Source organism: Eptesicus fuscus, chromosome 4 (genome assembly GCF_027574615.1).
Source record: "Eptesicus fuscus isolate TK198812 chromosome 4, DD_ASM_mEF_20220401, whole genome shotgun sequence".
In the NCBI taxonomy this organism is placed as follows: Eukaryota; Metazoa; Chordata; class Mammalia; order Chiroptera; family Vespertilionidae; genus Eptesicus; species Eptesicus fuscus.
The window spans coordinates 11,316,787-11,335,947 of NC_072476.1; the positions used below are offsets into that span (position 1 = coordinate 11,316,787).

Sequence of the window (19,161 nt, forward strand, 5' to 3'; positions counted from 1 at the left end):
GAAACTCAGTGCTGGGCCCTGCACCACGCATCAGTGCTGTCTCTTCTCCCTCCTGGCAGCACAGCACCTATGATGGCACAATGGTTAAAGCAAGTGTCTGCTCAACTGATGTGGAACTTTGGAGGCCACGAGCACTGGTCTCTGGACTAGTTTCTAGACAGGTTCTTATCTAGTTGGGGAGATGATTTCACACACAAGACAAAATAAAGGCAGCCTGGTGAAACAGAGAGCTGGCAAGACTGACGGGACATAGAGAGCTGTTTCAGAGTGACGAAGCCTCTCTGAGGATCCATCCTGACATTTTCAGACAGAGGCTGGCCTTGGTCAAGATGCGGTGTGGCTCAGCGGTTGAGTATTGTTCTGGGCACACTGCTCTGTGCGGTCTGGAACCAGTTCAGAAGTCGGGTGTGTAGCAACTCCCTCGCCTGGGCAGCACTGTGATATGTGCCCGTGCGGCCTTATTTCTGGGTTGTTTTTCTGTCCTGGAGCCTGAGAGGGCTTGCTGGCCCCGGATCCAGCTGCGCTTCTCAACCACCTTGATGGGCTTCGACAGGGTGAGGCCCAGGAGGCCTGAGAGCCCTGGCAGCTCCGGGCCAGAGCTGCATCACTGACTCTGGAAACACAGGCTTGAGGACTGATGTGAGTCTCACGGCCCTGTGCCAGCCCTCTGCCCACACCACGGCACCAGCACATCCCACCCCATTCGACGGTGAGCAAATAAAGCATGGTGCTGTGTGTCCCTTCTGCTGGGGTGGGGGCGGGGGATTCCTACCTGCATTTCGTAATATGGCTCCAGAAGGCTCAAAGATCACCACGTGTTTTCCATTCCAGACAGCGACAGCATCCTGAAAAGGATCGTGGAAATGAAAAGGCAGCCTGCCATCTGGGCCCCTTACCATCCTGGATGACCCTACAACTGACCCGGTCTTTTGTCTACATTGAAGACCCCCAACCGGCCCCCCAGGTCAGCCTCGCAGGTACCTTGGTGACGAACACTCCGCTGATGTGCATGTCTGTGCGCAGGTTGTATGTCAGCCCCGTGGACAGGAAAGACACGTTGAGCAAGCTTGGGGAAATCTGCACCACGGCCGCCTGCTGGTGGAAGTGCGAGGACATGGCCTGCGCGCTGAGGATCACCACGGCGCTCGTGTTGTTCACTGCCAGAAGGTTCTTCCTGGAACCCCACTTCATTTCCACGTTGGAGAGAAAGAACCAAAAGTGTGAACAGAGGAGAGATACAGTCGGGAAAGTATTATACATACGAGGATTCATAAACAATTTCTCAGCACTATTTCTTCTTGTTAAAAGTTTTTTAAAATGTTGTAAGTGTAAAATGTGTACTTTGTAGAAAAATTTTAGATTACTGATACTCAGAATTGTGATGAAGCTGGTAACTACCTATATGGCTGTTTTAGCTCGTGTCTGTTCTCACTGGCTGAACATCTACAATTTACTTTTCTTTTTTAAAAATGTTTTTGTTGATTTTAGGGAGATGAAGGGAGAGAAAGAAACATTGGTGTGAGAGAGAAATATTGATCAGTTGCCTTTTGCATGCACCTCACCGGGGATCAAACTTACAACCTGGGTATGTGCCCTTGACCTGACTGGGAATCGAACCAGCAATCTTTTGGTGCCCAGAAAAATACTCAACCACTGAGCCACACTGGCCAGGGCTACAATTTACCTTTCTGATGTTAATTTAGAGGTGCTTACTTTTTAAAATTCAGAGCAAACCTAACATAACATATTAAATTATCCAGCTTTCCTCTGATATAAAATGGCACATTTATAATTTCATATTAAACTTCCAATCTATACAAATCTGTTTCTGGATTTCCTACTCCATTCCACTGATATATTTATCTACTCCTGATTAACCACTGTTGTTGTTTTTTCCAATTTTTATTTATTGATTTGAGAGAGACACACAGAGAGAGAGAGAGAGAGAGAGAGAGAGAGAGAGAAACGATTTTTTGTTCCACTTATTGATGCATTCATTGGTTGCTTCTTTTCATTAGTTGCTTCTTGTATGTGCCCTGACCTGGGATCAAACCCACTACCTTGGCAAATCGGGACAACACTCTAACCAGCTGACCCATCGGGCCAGTGCCATAACCATTGTTTTAATTGCTAAAGTTTGAGATATATTCTGGTATATTATACAGAAATGTTCGGATTGTTTATACTTTTTTTCCTTGGCTATCTGCTCTCTTAGATGAGTTAAGAATTACTGTGTTGAATTCTCCCAGAAAAAAAAGTCATTATTTTTACTGTGTATACATGTCATTTGTAGATTTATTTGGGAAGAAATGACACTTTTACAAGATTGAGGCTTCTCTTTGAGAAACATGATATATCTAACATTTACTGTTTTCTTTTATGTCCTTTAGGAAGGTTAGTGTGGCTCATTCTATTATTTTACTTTTATCCTTACTTGAGGATATGTTTTTATTGATTTTAGAGAGGAAGCGGGGGGGGGGGGAGATTGATTGGTTGCCTCCCATATGCACCCCGACTGGGGATCAAACTCTCAACCTAGGTATGTGCCCTGACCAAGAATTGAGCCTGCAACTATTTGGTGCATGGGACGATGCTCCTACCAACTGAGCCACCTGACCAGGGCTCATTCTATTATTTTAAATGGCATTTCTTTCATTACTAGTGAGGTTACACATTTTTCATGTATTCTACTAACTACTCTTAGGTAAATTAGCTCCACCATTTTTCCCATTAAAGCTCTCAATATTTTTTTTTTAAGAGTACGTTTATTAAAGTTGGGGACAGTGAAACAAAAAAGGGCTTAGGATAGAAAAACAACAGGAGAGAGCCTAGGTGGTGCTCGGCCTTGGCTCTCTAGATATGTTATAGGAAAGACGTGAGCCACACTGAGCTGTGTGGACTCACCTGGGATGAGCTGCTGCTGCTGGTTGCTCCCCTGGATACAAATCTCATGGGATTTAGGAGAAAAAAGCAAAGGTGCATGCCCGAGAAGGAAGAAAGGTGTGGGTATGCTCCAGAGAGGAGCACACTTAATATTTTCCTTATAAATGTCAGTTTTCTTCATGTCCTTTATTCTAAGACTAGAGGCCCGATGCATGAATTCGTGCACCAGTGGGGTCCCTCGGCCTGGCCTGCGGGATCAGACCGAAATTGGCTCTCCAACATTCCCTGAGGGGTCCCAGATTACGAGAGGGCACAGGCCAGGCTGAGGGACCCCACAGGTGCACAATAGGGGCTGGGGAGGGACACAGGAGGTTGGCCAGCTGGGGAGGGACCATGGGAGGGCTCCAGGGCATGTCCGGCCTGTCTTACTCAGTCCTGATTGGCCAGACCCCAGCAGCAAGCTAACCTACTGGTTGGAGATTCTGCCTCCTGGTGGTCAGTGCACGTCACAGCTAGCGGTTGAGTGGTCTTAGCACATCATTAGCATATTACGCTTTGATTGGTTGAACGGACGACCAGACAACCAGACACTTAGCATATTAGTCTTTTATTATATAGGATATCACTAAAGGTAAGCCATAAGTTAAAAGAATAGCTGTGTAAAGATTTCCTCCTCCCACAGAAAAGTAAAAGCAACAAAAGAGTTTCATGCAACTTTATATTAAAATAAAGAAAACAATATGCATTGAGAATGGGGAAATACAGTGTTTTAGAGCTCAGATTTTCCTTCAATTCTAGTTTTGTTCTCCATTGCCCAGTTTGAAATAAGTTTTTATGTACTCAAGCTTGTTGATCTTTGCTTTGCAACTACTTTTATTACTTCAAATCTGAGAAAGTTATGTTTTCTCTACAGATCTGATAATATTCTATGCTATTTTTAGCCAGTTAGTCTGTCCTAATTTGTAAAATATTTAACTTGTTAATATTTAACTTGTTAATTCATTTTTATATATGGCCTGAGAGGAGGATCTGAAAGTAATTTCCCAAAATTGCTAAAGGGTATCCCTACACTATTTACTACGTAAGTTTTTCCTTTCCAGATTCGTATAGAATTAAGGACATTTTAACTTAAGAGATTTACATAGAGCAGATTTTTTTAAATGTATATTTCTTTAAATATATTTTATTGATTTTTTACAGAGAGGAAGGGAGAGGGATAGAGAGTTAGAAACATCGATGAGAGAGAAACATCGATCAGCTGCCTCCTGCACACCCCCTACTGGGGATGTGCCCGCAACCAAGGTACATGCCCTTGATCGGAATCGAACCTGGGACCCTTCAGTCCGCAGGCCGACGCTCTATCCACTGAGCCAAACCGGCCAGGGCTTTTTAAATATATTTTTATTGATTTCAGAGAGGAAGGGAGAGGGAGAGATAGATAGAAACATCAATGATGAGAGATGTCTGCAGGCCGATGCTCTATCCACTGAGCCAAACCAGCTAGGGCTACACAGAGCAGATCTTAGAGACAACTTCCAGGACGGCAGGGTGAAGAGCCCAGAGGACATACAGGCATAAATGGCAAAAATTAAAAAAAAAATTGAATTCTCTGGAAACTGGGCATAAAGCAAATGAAGACGCATTTATCCAAGAGAGTCTAGCCCAACCGGAGTGGCTCAGTTGGTTGAGTGTCATCCTGTGCACCAAAAGGTTGCTGCTTTGATTCCCGGTCAGGGCACATACCTGGGTTGCAGGTTTGATTCCTGGTCTCTCTCTCTCTCTCTCTCTCTCTCTCTCTCTCTCTCTCTCATTGAAAAATAAAAATAAAAAGTAAAAGAAAGAACGTTTACTAATCCTGGTAAGAACAGTACAGTCTGTGACACCTGAGCCACTCTGCTCCCCTCCTCCTGTCCTCCAGCTCAGCATGACTGAAGCCCCACTTGAGTGGGTAAGACAGGGCTCCCTCTCCTCCAGTTCCCAGATGAGGGCTACAGCATGTCCCTGGTAGAGGCTAACCACCAGCATTTCTTGTCCCCTGGGCTCTGTGTGTAGAAGCTAATTCCAGGTGAGTGGGTCAGAGGGTGGGGGCTCTCTCCTTCTACCAGCCCCTGCTCACAGGCATGGTAGTCTGAGAAGACCGGGCTCCCAAACCCTGGCCCCTGCTTGCTCCCAGGGTAAAGGCTCCATGCTGGGAGAGGCAATCTGAGAAGACCAGAGGCTACTGTGCCCGGCTCCATGCTCATACAGCAGGGTGTTTTTTGAGAGTAGCTATCCCCACTCTCAACCTCTGGAGAACTAAGATTTTTTCCCCCCAAGGTAGAGGCTGTCCACAACATTGACACGATATTTAAACTAAAATGTCTAGCTCACAACAAAAAAATCAAGTGCCATGCAAAACAGAAGACTATAACTCACACACAAGAAAAAAACGCAGGCAACAGAAACTGCCCCCGAGGACCCGGGTGTTGCACTTAAAGACTCCAAAGTAGCCATTACAAATATATTCAAAGAACTAAAAGAAATCAGGCTTAAAGAAGTAAAGGAAGGTGTGATTCAATGTCTCACCAAACAGAGACTATCAATAAAGAGACTGATATGATAAAAAAAGAAGCAAATGCCCAGTAGAAATTAAAACCTATGTCAACACAAAAACTTGTATATAAATGTTCACAGCAGCATTATTAATAATAGTCCAAAGTAGAAACAACCCAAATGTCTGTCACTGGGTGGGTGAAAGGATAACAAGGTATGGTCTATGCAGACAGCGGACTATTACTCGGCCATAAAAAGGAATGAAATACTGACACATGCTACAGTACGGATGAACCTAGAAAACGTAATGCTCAGTCAAAGAATCTCATATCCATGCATATGGTGTGTGATTCCACTGAAGTGTCCAGAACAGGCAAATCCACAGAGACAGAAGGTAGATTAGTGGTTGCATAGGGCTAGGGCAGTGGTCGGCAAACTCATTAGTCAACAGAGCGGCAAACCGAGGCTCGCGAGCCGTATGTGGCTCGAGCCGCAGTTTGCCGACCACTGGGCTAGGGGAAGGGGAAATGGGGAGTGACTGCTAATGGGTATGAGATTTCTTTCTGGGATGATGAAACTGTTCTAAAATGTATTGTGATGATTGAAAAACTCTGAATATACTAAAAACCACCTGGTATGTTATGTATCCCAATAAAGCTATTTTAACAGAGATGATAGATAGATAGATAGATAGATAGATAGATAGATAGATAGATAGATAGACAGACAAAGAGATGATAAAGAGATGGGTAGGGAAAGTAAATATAGATTACTACAGATCCACAATCCCTTTTCTGCAATTCTGAACTCCAAAAGGCCTTCATTTTTATATATTCTTTTAAACTGAATAACTTACAATGATAGGTACAAAGTCAATTACTTCCTTCACTTTTGTAGGGCACAAAATGAGTGTATCTGACGCCCTGGTGGAGTTGTACCTTTATCTGAGTGATGTTCCCTTCGAGCTCAGTAGGGGTTTGAAGGGTCCACATGTCTTTGCCCTCCACTCCCCAGCTGCTATGGGGGCCTGGCGCTTTTTTCCACATGGCTACTCGCCCTTTATCAGTGCCCGCTGCCAGGAGACCTACAGGTAAAAACCGAGTGCACAGTCATTGACTTGAAAAGGGATTAGAACAGCAGCAAGCTCCCTTCTCTGACCGCCCTCTCTGAAATGTCAGTCCGTCAGCCCTCTGCGCAGCAGCTCTCCAGCCCTCGCCTGCTGTATCTTCCTTCGCAGGAACTGGTGACTACCTGGCGATACAGTGAGTGCATGTGCGCATGTGATTGGTGGGGGTATTGATGCTCGTTCTTCTTTTTCCCCGTGAGAGCGGAGGCCTATCTGCCTGCCAACCTGCGTCTGCAATGCCAGAACAGCACTTAGCACTCAGCAGGCACGAAATAAATGCCACTCTGGCTCATCTCCTAGCCTGTCTTCTCTGTGTGTACACTTACACACACACACACACACACACACACACACACACACATACATACATACATTTACATGCACATATGTATATATATTTCTAAAGTTTCCCACACGGTCTTTTTCTTGGGGTTTGGGAGAGATTGGAGATGAACTGCAGACAACCAGGCTGGTCACACTTTTGAACAAACTCTTGACCTTCTTGTGGGATAAAAAGCTTTACTGTTTCTTTCTCATACTTGACTGGTTTTACTCAAATGACTTGCCATAGTTATAACCGAGTTGCCAGTCTTTAAAGAGCCACCATCATCATTTTGCAGCCAAAGAGCAAAGCAGGAGGTTGGTTCTCTTTCTCCCTTATGCCAGCCCGAGAAATCTCACCTTTGATTTTACAGTAAGAAACGCAGTTTATGTTCTCTCCTTTTTCAAAACCGAACTTCTCCTCTGGACTCAGGACGTAATTCTCTCCTCCTTCTAAATCCCAGAATCTACAAGGGAAGGAACAATGCTCACTACGGACACTGCCAGTGCACTGCCTCAGCTCTGCGGGGCTTGTCCAACTTGCCGAGCGAGCGGTAAAAATCAGGACGAAGTCATGGCCCATTGGACTGTGCTATGACGAGCAGGCCATCATTACATTTAGATCTGCTTTGTACCCTGTTCGGCATCAAAGGGAGCAGCTATTAATAAAACAGGGTGCATGTGTGACACCAGGTCACAATGAGAACAAACTGCAACCACATGCCCCCAGGAGAACCGCCAGTATCGTGTGGAACTACAGCAGCGAGAAGCAGGAGCTCACAAAAACCAGGCAGAGGGACTCCACGGGCAGACAGGACAGTCCCACCCTGGCGTGGGGCGGGGATGCCTGGGTCTCCAATGTGCTCTGTTCTTGGATCTCGGGGCTGTTACCTGGGTGTGTCCAATTTGTGGAAATTCATCACCATTTGAGACTGACTTTTCATCCCACAATCACTGGAGCGTCAAGTCTCACCTGAGGGCTGCTTCCCCGATGGCGGTCACCAGAAGGCTGCCTTCAATCAAAGCGATGTCTGCCTGGTGACCCGTTTTCCCGCTCAGCTTTACCTGAATAAGGAAAAGTAACCCGAAATAAGCATGTCCTTTTGCTGAGACTGGGGGTCCCTGCCTGTGAGCCTGGACTCTCTGGTCTGCGGTGACTTCCTGGAGACTCAGCAATAATGGAAGTGCGAGGTGAATATGAACACTTGGAGAGGCATGCCTAGCTTTCCAGGATGCGCAGCCAAAGCTGACAGTTACTCTTGCGCACTAAGTGGTTAATAACAGTGGCTGCCGGCACATGGCACATAGCCCATTTCCAGAGTGACCACCAAGCTGAGCCAAGGTCGGGAACCGCCGTGCCCTCCAAGGCAGGCAGTGGCTCAGGGGGGATTTGAACCCAGGTTCACGTGATTCAGTGACCCTGTTTTCAACTGACTTATAAAAAATCAATCCATTCCATAATCTATGAGATTCTTTAGGGGAAGTTCAGAGTTCTCCAAGGAACATGGATTCCTCTGGTATAAACCAAGAAACTAGCAGGAGGGCAGCGATGAGCAGCACCTGACAGGACAGGGGTGTCCTCCTGGCGCTGAGGGCCCGGGGCTGATGCCACGAGGCACCTTCAAGGACGTCAAGGGATGTCTCAGTAGCCACAGTGAAACACCTGCTGAGGGATGTCCATCCCTCAGGTGAACAATGTGCCCGTGTGCCCGGGGGCAGCTGGGACAGATGCACGTGGGGGGAAATCCCCAAGGCTCTCGGTGGTGAGTGAGCCCCTCCAGGCCTTGTCTGCACAGCCAGGAAGCAGGGTGATGCCCTCCCCACAATTCCATGGTGGAGGCCGAACGGGCTGCTGCAAAGTGAGCGGTCATTCTCTCACCCGGGTCTGTAGGCTGCGGTGAAGCAATCATGGAGGGCGCAGCCTGACTCACCTTGTCTGTCCCCTGACGCCAGAAAAATCTCCTTCACTCTCAGTTCCCCGACCTGAACGGAAGGTCGTGTAACACATCATGGTACTAACCAGCTCTGTGAGTGGCCGTGGAACAGATTTGCTAAGGAACTGGAAAGGGTGATTTATCAGGTCAGGAGAAGCCAGCCTGAGCCCTGCCCCTCTGCCCACCTTCATCACTTCTTCTGCTCTGCCCTCAGGCGTCACCGAGTACAGGGACAGCAGCAGGTTCTCCGTGACCACCACCAGCGCCTCCCTCTTCTCCAGGTAGAAGAGTGTTTGGATGGAGCTGTCTGTGGACGCCAACTGAGTGGTCTTGCCTTTCTCGTCCACGTAGTGCACTGTCCCTGAGGGCAAAGGGGACCGTCACCGGCAGCCATTTCTATGTACTTAAGGGAGCATTCTCAAAATAAACATCTTCATTATAAAAATCTGCCAAGAAAATACTTCAGAAACATCTGCATCTGACCTCACAGGCTGCCATCTGAAATAAGTTCAGCCTTGACTCCTGATGCCTCAGCCATCACTGCCTCCACCAAACTAACCTCGGAGGATTCGAACTTCCACACTGGTGACCGCCCGACTCCGCAGCCTCGAAACGCTTTGTTCATCCTGGTCCCCTAACATGCGGTGCCCACCTGTCACCCATGCACTGAGGCCCGAGGTTGTGACCTGCCCTACCCCTAGGTCTGTCCCTCCGTCCCAGGCATGGTTGGTTGGCTGGTTTGCCCTAAGCCGCAGGGCCTCTCCAGCCTGGAACCCCTCCTTCTCCTCCCACCCTGAGCATGCCAGTCCCTTGCCCACCGCCTGGTTTCTCTCCCAGCTTCTGAGCTTGGCAGGTGGAACCTCCTGCGAGTTCTCCGGGATCCAATTCATTGCTGCTGCTCTCTGGAGCCTCCTCACCCTGTCTCCCCTCATCTTATTCCTAATAGATAACTTGTTTCTTATTAAACTGAAAAGTTCAACGTTCTCTAGAGGCTAATTGCAACAATAACGAGCATCTACTCAGCACATATTTGTGGCAGGCTAGATGATAAGCACTGACATGTGTATTAACTCCACTAATGTTTCCGGCGAGCTCTCCCAGCAGGTACTCTTACTATCACTGCCTCCGTTTTATACACTAGGAAGCTGAGGCACACAGATATGAGATAATCTGCCTTTGAAGCCCAAGTTACCGAGTGGAAGGAAGAGCTGACACCCACTGCACAACCCTCTTCCAGTTGCCAACATCTCTCCCTTCATGCATCTCTTTCCACACCATCTTTTCAACTCTTCCTAAGGGGCCCCTGCACTAGCATCTCCCCTCCCTGCACCCCCATGGCACTGTGCTCACTCTGTGTCCCTTCTGTGACCTCCCTGAATTCCCTCAGCGCTGTCTCTTTATCCCCTAAATGTAAGGTATCTTAAAAGCCCCAGCCCCTTCCAGCTCTCATCCACTCTCTTCTCCCTGTCGTGCTGACACAGCCTCCTCGGACTTCACCGCCTTGTGCCAGCCTCATTCCTCGGCCTCTTTCTCACAGCAGACACACACCTGTGAACGTCTCATGTGAACATAAAGACTCTAGTTTTCTCTTAACTTCATATTGCATTTATCAGCTGTCACTGGGGCAGCCTGTCTCACTATTTACACTAAGGAGGAGTTGTGTTCAAATCACTTAATGTGGGTCCCACTAATGAAGGCTGGCTGGTGACTGCAGGCTGGAAACAACACCCACCCATCCTGCCTGGCCTATGTGGCTCAGTGGTTGAGTGTCGACCCATGAACCAGGAGGTCATGGTTTGATTCCTGGTCAGGGAACGTGCCCAAGTTTTGGGCTCAATCCCCAGTAGGGGGCGTGCAGGAGGCAGCCGATCAATGATTCTCTCTCATCATTGATGTTTCTCTCTCTCTGTCCCTCTTCCTTCCTCTCTGAAATCAATAAAAATATGTTTTTGAAAACCCTTCAAATACAAATAAAGCTCAATTTGTCTCTAATCAGAACCAAGTGAAGCCATTCTTTGAATACTGGATAAATAACTGCAAAAAGCTGGCTAATGCGTCACTCTAAGATCGGCACACAGACAGCCCATTGTTTTATGCAGAAACACCATCTATTTGTTTTATATCCTTATCAGGCACCCCTAAAAAGGCTTCAGTGTCCTAGAACCCCAAACTAAGCTTCTTACCATCCATCAAGCTGACAAAGAATGACAGTCCCTCTTGAGATCCCATTTTCAAGAAACTTCCAAAGCCACTTTTCCTCCAGTTAAACATGTCCAGGGCTTTCTCATCGCCGCTCACAGCTGCCTTGGCCAACTGAACGAGGTCCCTGAAAGCAAAGACGACCCAGAAAGTCAGGCTTCCTTGTTACTCCTCATAGGAAGGTGCTGTCACTACAGATGCCGAGAGCGGTTCATTGCTATGATCCCTCCTGTGTGTCAGGGGGAGTCATATCTCCGCCCACCCCCCAAAGGATTTAACCTCAAGGCCACTCTGTGAGCTCATACTCACTCGCCCGGAGGGGGGAGCCGGAAGATGCAGTGCGTCAGGTGTTTTCCGTACTCGTGTTTCAGCAGGGGTGTCCCCTGTACTCGGCCCCTTTGATCCAACCTCCATACGAGCAGGACGCCAAGCTGGAAAACCCATCATGCGGAGGAAACGCATTCTTACTGAGTGACTGGCAGAAGGCAAGAGCGACACTGTGCAATAGGACACATGCCTATTTCTCTCTCTCTCTTTTTAAACAAAACTACACGTGCACCATGACAAATACAAACAATTCAAGTGTTCCGTGAAGAAACCAGAAACTTTTCCATGTACCCCCTCCATCCTTACTCCCTGGAGATAACAACTATCACATTTTTAGTGGTTAAAACAAACGTTTAAGTTTAGAATAGATTCAGATTTGTGGAACAGTTGTGAAAACAGTTCCAATAAATTTCATACCCCCACCTAATTACTCCTATTATTAGATCTTACATTAGTGTGGTACAGTCCTCAGATTAATAAGCCAATATTGATACATTATATTAACCAAAGCCTTTATTCAATTTCTTTAGTTCCTCCCTAATGTCCTCTTCCAGTCCCAGGATCCCAGCAGGACCACGTGATGTTTGGTCTCCTTAGGCTCCTCTGGGGTGAGACCATATTTCAGACTCTCCTGTTTTTGATGATCTTGACAGTTTTGAGGTCTATTAAGGGATGGTATGGAATGTCCCTCCACTGAGATTAGTTGATTTTTCTCGTTGTTGACTGGGGTTGTAGGTTGTGGGAGAAGACCGCAGATATAAAGTGCTCCTCTCAGCACATCGGGTCATGTGTCATGCCATCAACATGACTTGTCTCTGTGACACTGACCCGGATCTTCTGGCTGAGGTCACGTTTGTCAGGTGTCTCCACTGTGCAGGTCTTCCCCCCACCCCCTCTATCCTGTACTGTTTGGGTTATAATCTAATACTATTTTATTTATTTTCTTGCTCCAATTCTTCCAGCTTCAGGCCATTGGGAGCTCTGTCGGCTCGCTCTGTGAGCACTTCCTTACTTCCTGGCACTACAGATTCTCTAGGCTGACTGTCCTCCTCCAGTCCCAGAATCAGCCATCAAGAAGCCCTGGTTCCCTATGTTGAAGGAACCAACAGAAACCAGGATCTGGGTGCTAGGTGTATTGTATGTTCAATTTAAACACCATCAAAGTCTCAAATCAACAGCATAGATAAGTGTGAGAGAAGTTCAAGGCAGCAGGGAGGAGACAACTGCATTGGAACTGGTCTAGGAGGCTCCTCGACCAGGGATGAGAGCTAAGCCTTGCACTTGGCAGTATTTCCATCTGAATCTGTCTGCAAAGCACCTTGGTTTGGATGCCCAGACATTCCTCAAGGCATGTGTCCTGTTCAAGATCAGTGGATGTTTTAGCAAACAGTACACCCTTCCTCCCACCCTGCTTTCAATCAGCATTGATTCCAACATCCCCACATGCTGGGTAAATCACTTTATTGTACATAGGAATATGATTTTCCAATAAGGTTGACTTTAAAAGCAAATTATACAGTAAATCTCTAAGAAAAGCTATGGAAGATTGAACATAGTATGTAACAAATATATATATTCATATGTATTATGAATAGTATGTATTATCACACTAATTCTTGACTTTACCAGCTTTATGAGGAAGAAATGCATTATTGGTGCCTTTGGTTTCACTTGCATAGTGAAAAAGGCAAGGCTAGAAAATGAAATGTTTCCTTCCCCAGTGGCCCAGCCTCCCCACTAGAGAACCACACTGTGGGATGCTGTGTGTCTGATGGTGTATGATGCATACATAATACTTGTAGAGACTTCCAGTTTGCTCTGCCCTTCAAGTGCAATCATCCAGGACTTATTCTTTAACATAACAATGGACTTTATACAGATCTTCATTAGCACATACAAGCTTCTAACTGGCAATTCAATCAGGTACCTGAATACAATGAGGACATACTTAGCATGTCCAAACTTCTAGACTGTTGTTTTGAGGAAGTTGTTAAGAGTCCCTGTACCCCTGGAGCAGTGATTTCATGTGTGATTGCACACCCCTTGTTTTGACAGAAGGATAGATGTAGCCCACCACAATCACGAGTTCAACTTCCACTGACTCCTGAGGAAGCAATGACTCTAACATGCTTTGTGTCAGGTTCTGGCTAACCGGCTGGAAATGCAATACAAGGTGGAGATTTAGAGGTGAACTCTGAGCTGTCCCGTTTCCTTTGTGGCAGCCTGGCTCCTCATCCCAATTCTAAGTGTTTTTTGCACCTCTCACTACTCCTGAGGGCAATTCTTCGTGTTCAGAGCTTCTTCTTCATTGTCATTCCTTCTGAGTTAGAATTACTTCATTCACCGTAATTTTTATTTTGTTTTTATTTTTATTGATTTCAGAGAGGAAAGAAGAGGGAGAGAGAGATAGAAACATCAATGATGAGAGAGAATCATTTATTGGCAGCCTCCTGCATGCCCCTAACTGGGAATCAAGCCTGAAAACGAGGCGTGTGCCCTGACCAGTAATGGAACCGTGACCTCCTGATTCATAGGTTGATGCTCAACCACTGAGCCACAATGGCGGGGCTCATCTATGCTAATAAAAGTATAGATGCTAATTAGATCAGACCTTCCCGACGTCATTCAGGACAAAGCCATGGTGGCGGGGCCGAGGCAAAGGCGGTTAGGGACGATCAGGCTAGGAGGGGAGGGCAGTTTGGGGCGATCAAGCAGGCAGGGGGGCAGTTGGGGGCGAGCAGGCTGGCAGGGGGGGCAGTTTGGGGTGAGCAGGCCAGCAAGGGGAGGACAGTTCAGGGCAATCAGGCAGGCGGGGGTAGGGGGGCAGTTGGGGACGAGCAGGCCGGCAGGGGGGGCAGTTGGGGGCGATCAGGCCGGCAAGTGGGGACAGTTGGGGGCGAGAAGGTCAGTGGGGGGGGGCAGTTGGGGGCGAGTAGGCAAGCAGGCAGAGTGGTTAGGGGCGATCAGGCAGGCAGGCAGGTGAGCAGTTAGGAGCCAGCGGTCCCAGATTGGGAGAGGGATGTCTGACTGCTGGTTTAGGCCCAATCGGCAGTGGGACATCCCCCGAGGGGTCCCAGATGGGAGAGGTTGCAGGCCAGGCTAAGGGATACCTCCCTCCTATGCACAAATTTCGTGCACCAGGCCACTAGTTTCCTATAACTTTATACAGTAAGGCTCTAAAGAAAAGTTACCACCCCCCCCAAAAAAAAAAGAAAAAGAAAAACAAAAGTTACCCCAAAGATGAGAAATTAGTCCTATTTGTGAAGAGCAAGAGTTGAATATATCAAGGAACTGATGTGAAGTTAATAGTGTTCTAGATTCGATTGTTGTGGACATACTGTCACTTCAAAGAACAGGTCATCCTGCTAGGTTCTCTAATAGTTTATGATGACAACAGGAACTGACTTGCCCTTTGTCGTGTGTAGATTTACTGGATCCTACATTTGGCTCAGTGAAAGCACACAGGGAAATACGACCTGGCTCACATGACATTCTCTCCACTTCTTTACTGATGGAACAGCTAATAGACATTTCACAGATCTGCCCAGTGTCCCTTTCCTAGGGACCTCCCCACCTCCCTGGCTACTGCTGACTACTGCACATGTGGGCACTTGGCCTGAGCTGAATTTGGGCCAGAGGAGGAGGGACAGGTGTTCTCTGGGTGGGAACTGAAACGAGAGCAGGTGATTTTGTTTGTTTTCATCAGCTAGAGATTCTGCCTCATGGACAGAATGGGTCAGAGAGAGAGAGAACTTCAGCAGGACAGTACACAAAAAGGTACAGAGCTGGCAGACAGCTGTGTCTGTCTGCACCTCACTCTTGGTTCTAGACGGTCACGAAGTCGGGTGTGTTCCCATCCCTGGAGACCCTGGCCTCAGATTAAGTGCGCCTTCTTGCTTCAGCTCGTCTGGGTTGGTTTCACTGGTAACCAACCCACCTAAAGCAGGGTCATTGGTGGAAGAGCCAAGAAGACCCTCAGCCACGCCTGTGCACTCAGGGTGCAGCATTCCAAGTGCTTATGCATTTGTTATTCATTATTTTCCTGCTTGAGCCATTCATTCATTTATTTTTGGTTAATCCTCACCCAAGTATGTATTTTCCATTGACTTAGAGAGGGGGGACCGAGAGGGAGAGAGAAACATCGATGTGAGAGAGACACATCAATTGGTTGCCTCCTGCACATGCACCAACCGGGTCTGGGGATCGAACCTGCAACACAGGTACATGCTCTTGACTGGGAATTGAACCGGAGGCCCTTCAGTACTTGGGCCAACACCAGCTGGGGTGAGCCCATTATTAAATTAAGACCAGCATACTCTAGATTTTTTTAGAAGGATTAGGTATTTCTGCTCTTAAATATTTTGACTCATAGAACTTGGTCAGCAAACATATCTGAGTTTAGTTCCATGCCTAAGTTAATCTATTTTGTTAGTGGCTTTTTTTTTTTTAATATAGTCAAAATGAGAATAATGCAATTCAATCATCTTGAAATCTTTTATTCCTACGGGAATTTGCAGAGCATTCCACAGCAGGGAGGTAGGAAAGGTCACCAAGGGAATCAGAATTTGGGGACAGCCATGTCTTTAGGTGGGAATTGAGTAGAAAAATAGAAGAAAAATCAAGAAAAAAGGAACAAGCTAATAGAAGAATGAGCAGTGATATGAACAGAAAAGGAAATGTCAATGGCTCTTGTAAATGATGCTAATTCTCAATAGCAAGAGAAATGCAAACTAGAACATGACTGAGATGCCACTTCTCTAGGCAAAATTCTGAATTCGGATACAACACTCTGTGAGAAAGCACATGCTAGTGTGTTGGTGTGAACTGATACAAGCTCCATGGAGGGAGGTTTGGGAACATCCACCAAACCACAGGCGCACATGCCCTAAGGCTCTGCCACCCCACTTCCAGGAATTTCTCTGAACTTCCACATGTGTGAAATGACAAAAGCATAAGATTAGCCACTGTGTCACTGTCTGTTTAGCAAGACTGGAAGCCACTGAAATGTTTATCAACAGTGGCTGGTGAAGCAAATCATAGTACATTCATATCATGAAGGAAAGGTTAAAAGAAAAGAAGGAAGTTTGCTGTCTACCGATATGGAGAGATCTGCAAGACACAATGGAAAATGAAAAAGACAAGAGACAGAAGAGAAGCACATTATCACTTATGTGAAAGGAGAGGAGAATAAGGAGACAAGATCCTTTGTGTGACATCTACAACCAAAAATATTTAATCTAAAGCAACAAGCAAACAAATCTAAACTGAGAGATATTCTACACAATAACTAGTCTGATCTCCTAAAAAGGTTGATCCTTGTTCTTAGGGATTTGATGGCAAAGTAGATAGGGCTGAATGAAGTATGATGTCTTTGACAAACTCTCAAATAATCACGGGGGGTAAATATATATATATATATTAGAGACCCGTTGCACGAAGAGATTCGTGCAATAGGCCTTCCTTCCCTTGGCTTCCAGCACCGGTTTTCCTCAGGCACCCAGGACCCAGGCCTTCGCTCCGGCTGGAGTCTGCTGTCTTTGCTGCAGACTCCAGCCAGAGTCTGCCGCCTTCTTCTCTGCAGACTCCAGCCAGAGTCTGCTGTCTTCGCTGCAGACTCAGGCTGGAGTCTGCCGTCTTCGTCTTCACTGCCGGAGTGCCGCTCCTGTAGATCCCTTAGCCCGCCGCCCTCCCTCTCATAGCAGGCGTCCTGCCCCACCCAGCCACTCCGAGCCTGGAGCAGCTGGTGGCCGCCATCTTTGTCCTTCTAATTTGCATATTACCTCCTGATTGGCTGGTGGGTGTAGCGGAATGATGGTAAATTTTCATGTTTCTCTTTTATTAGTGTAGATACTACAGGCCTCATGCACAAATTCATGCAGGGTGGGGTCTGGCAGGCCCGCCTCTGATTGGGGTGGGGGAGGCTGATCGGGGGTGGGGTCACCCGGGGGGGGGGGAAGCAGAGGCCACAGGCAGTTGGCTGACCCCATTCCCTGATCAAACTCCTGGTCAAACTCCCGGTTGAGGAGATAATTTGCATATTAGCCTTTTATTATATACTAGAGGCCCAGTGCACAAAATTCGTGCACAGGGGGTTGGGGTCCCCTCAGCCCAGCCTGCACCCTCTCCAATCCAGGACCCCTTGGGGGATGTCCAACTGCCAGTTTCGGGATTGGGCCGAAACCGGCAGATGGACATCCCTCTCACAATCCAGGACCACTGGCTCCTAACTGCTCACCTGCCTGCCTGCCTGCCTGATTGACCCTAACTGCCTCCCTGCCAGCCTGATCACCCTTAACCGCCTCTGCCTGCCAGCCTGATCGCCCCTAACTGCCCTCCTGCCGGCCTGGTGGCCCCCAACTGCCCCCCCTGCCGGCCTGGTCGCCCCTAACTGCCACCCCCCCCCGCCGGCCTGGTTGCCCCTCACTGCCCCCCTCTGCCAGCCTGGTCGCCCCTCACTGCCTCCCCTGCCAGCCTGGTTGCCCCCAACTGCCCCCCCCGCCAGCCTGGTCGCCCCCAACTGTCCCCCCTGCTGGCCTGGTTGCCCCACACTGCCCCCCTCTGCTGGCCTGGTCACCCCCAATTGCCTCCCCTGCCGGCCTGGTCGCCCTACACAGCCTGCTGGTCAGTCGTTTGGTGGTCCCTTGCTAACCCCCATGTCGACCTGGTCGCCCCACGCAGGCTGCTGGTCAGTCGTTTGGTCATCCCTTGCTAACTCCCCTGCCAGCCTTGTCGCCCCATGCAGCCTGCTGTTCGGTTGTTACTGTGAGGGCATCGTGACCAATTTGCATATTGACCTTTTATTAGTAGAGAGAGAGAGAGAGAGAGAGAGAGAGAGAGAGAAAGCAGATGTGTCAAAATGTTAATAACTAGTGAATTTGTGTACTAGTAAAGGGTATATGGGTGTTCCTTGTACTATTCTTTCAACTCCTCTAAAGATTTGAAATTTTGCAAAATTGGAAGTTGGGGAAAGAATGCATTTTTATGTGCCTGTGTGTACCTGAAGAAACTCTGGAGAGACTTAAGAAGCTATGGATGCCAGAGAGTAGAGGGGGAAACTGATGGGCGTGGGTGGAGAGGCTTTTCTTTCTTTTTTTTTTTAAGTTTATTTTTTCTTTTTGTTTTTTAGTCCATGTCCAAGGATATTTTTCCATTGATTATAGAGAAAGTGGAAGAGAGAGGGAAAGAAACATCCATGTGAGAGAAACACATGGATTGGTTGCTTCCTGCCCGCGCTCCGACCAGGGCCCAGGCCAGGGAGGATCCTACAACCGCGGTATGTGCCCTTGACCAGAATCGAACCCAGGACCCTGCGGTCCTCAGGCTGACGCTCTATCCACTGAGCCAAACCGGCCAGGGCTGGAGAGGCTTTTCAAAGAACATACCATTTCACGGCTTTTGAAATTTGAGACATGTAAATGTACTACCTGAAACGTGTAGTAAATGAACACACTGCAAAATTTCTGCTGTACATTTGGGAATCAAATTGAGTCTAGACCAGGGTTTCTCAACCTGGGCACTGTTGGTCTTTTGTGTGGGATCTGTCCTGTGCATTGTAGGATGGTGAGCAATCTCTCTGGCCTCTACCCACTAGATGCAGGCAGAGCAGCCCCCCTCCTTTGTGACAACGAAACACGTCTCCAAATACTGCCACATGTCCCGAGGGACAAATGAAGCAGGTGCAGATGCCTGAGCTAGACCATCAGGACCAGGGACTCCTAGGCAATGAAGAAGTATGTTCAGGGAAGCTGGTGATTTGGTGATGCCATAAAAGTGACAGTACCTGAGGCATTCAGCCATCTTTATGAATATAGTTACCTAGAAAAGTTCATTTTAAAAATG

General features: G+C 47.5%; 1 protein-coding gene across 1 annotated transcript in view; it reads right to left on the reverse strand.

The window, feature by feature from the left end:
• Positions 1–19,161, reverse strand: part of IFT140 (intraflagellar transport 140) — a 92,714-nt gene that overhangs the window by 64,480 nt on the left and 9,073 nt on the right. The window contains exons 4-11 of the mRNA XM_008146377.3: positions 11,305–11,426; positions 10,980–11,122; positions 8,982–9,157; positions 7,836–7,927; positions 7,223–7,329; positions 6,354–6,499; positions 982–1,185; positions 773–845 (exon numbers count right to left, since the gene is read on the reverse strand). Coding sequence (XP_008144599.2) covers positions 773–845; positions 982–1,185; positions 6,354–6,499; positions 7,223–7,329; positions 7,836–7,927; positions 8,982–9,157; positions 10,980–11,122; positions 11,305–11,426 — 1,063 coding nt within the window. The remainder of the gene's footprint in view (positions 1–772; positions 846–981; positions 1,186–6,353; positions 6,500–7,222; positions 7,330–7,835; positions 7,928–8,981; positions 9,158–10,979; positions 11,123–11,304; positions 11,427–19,161) is intronic.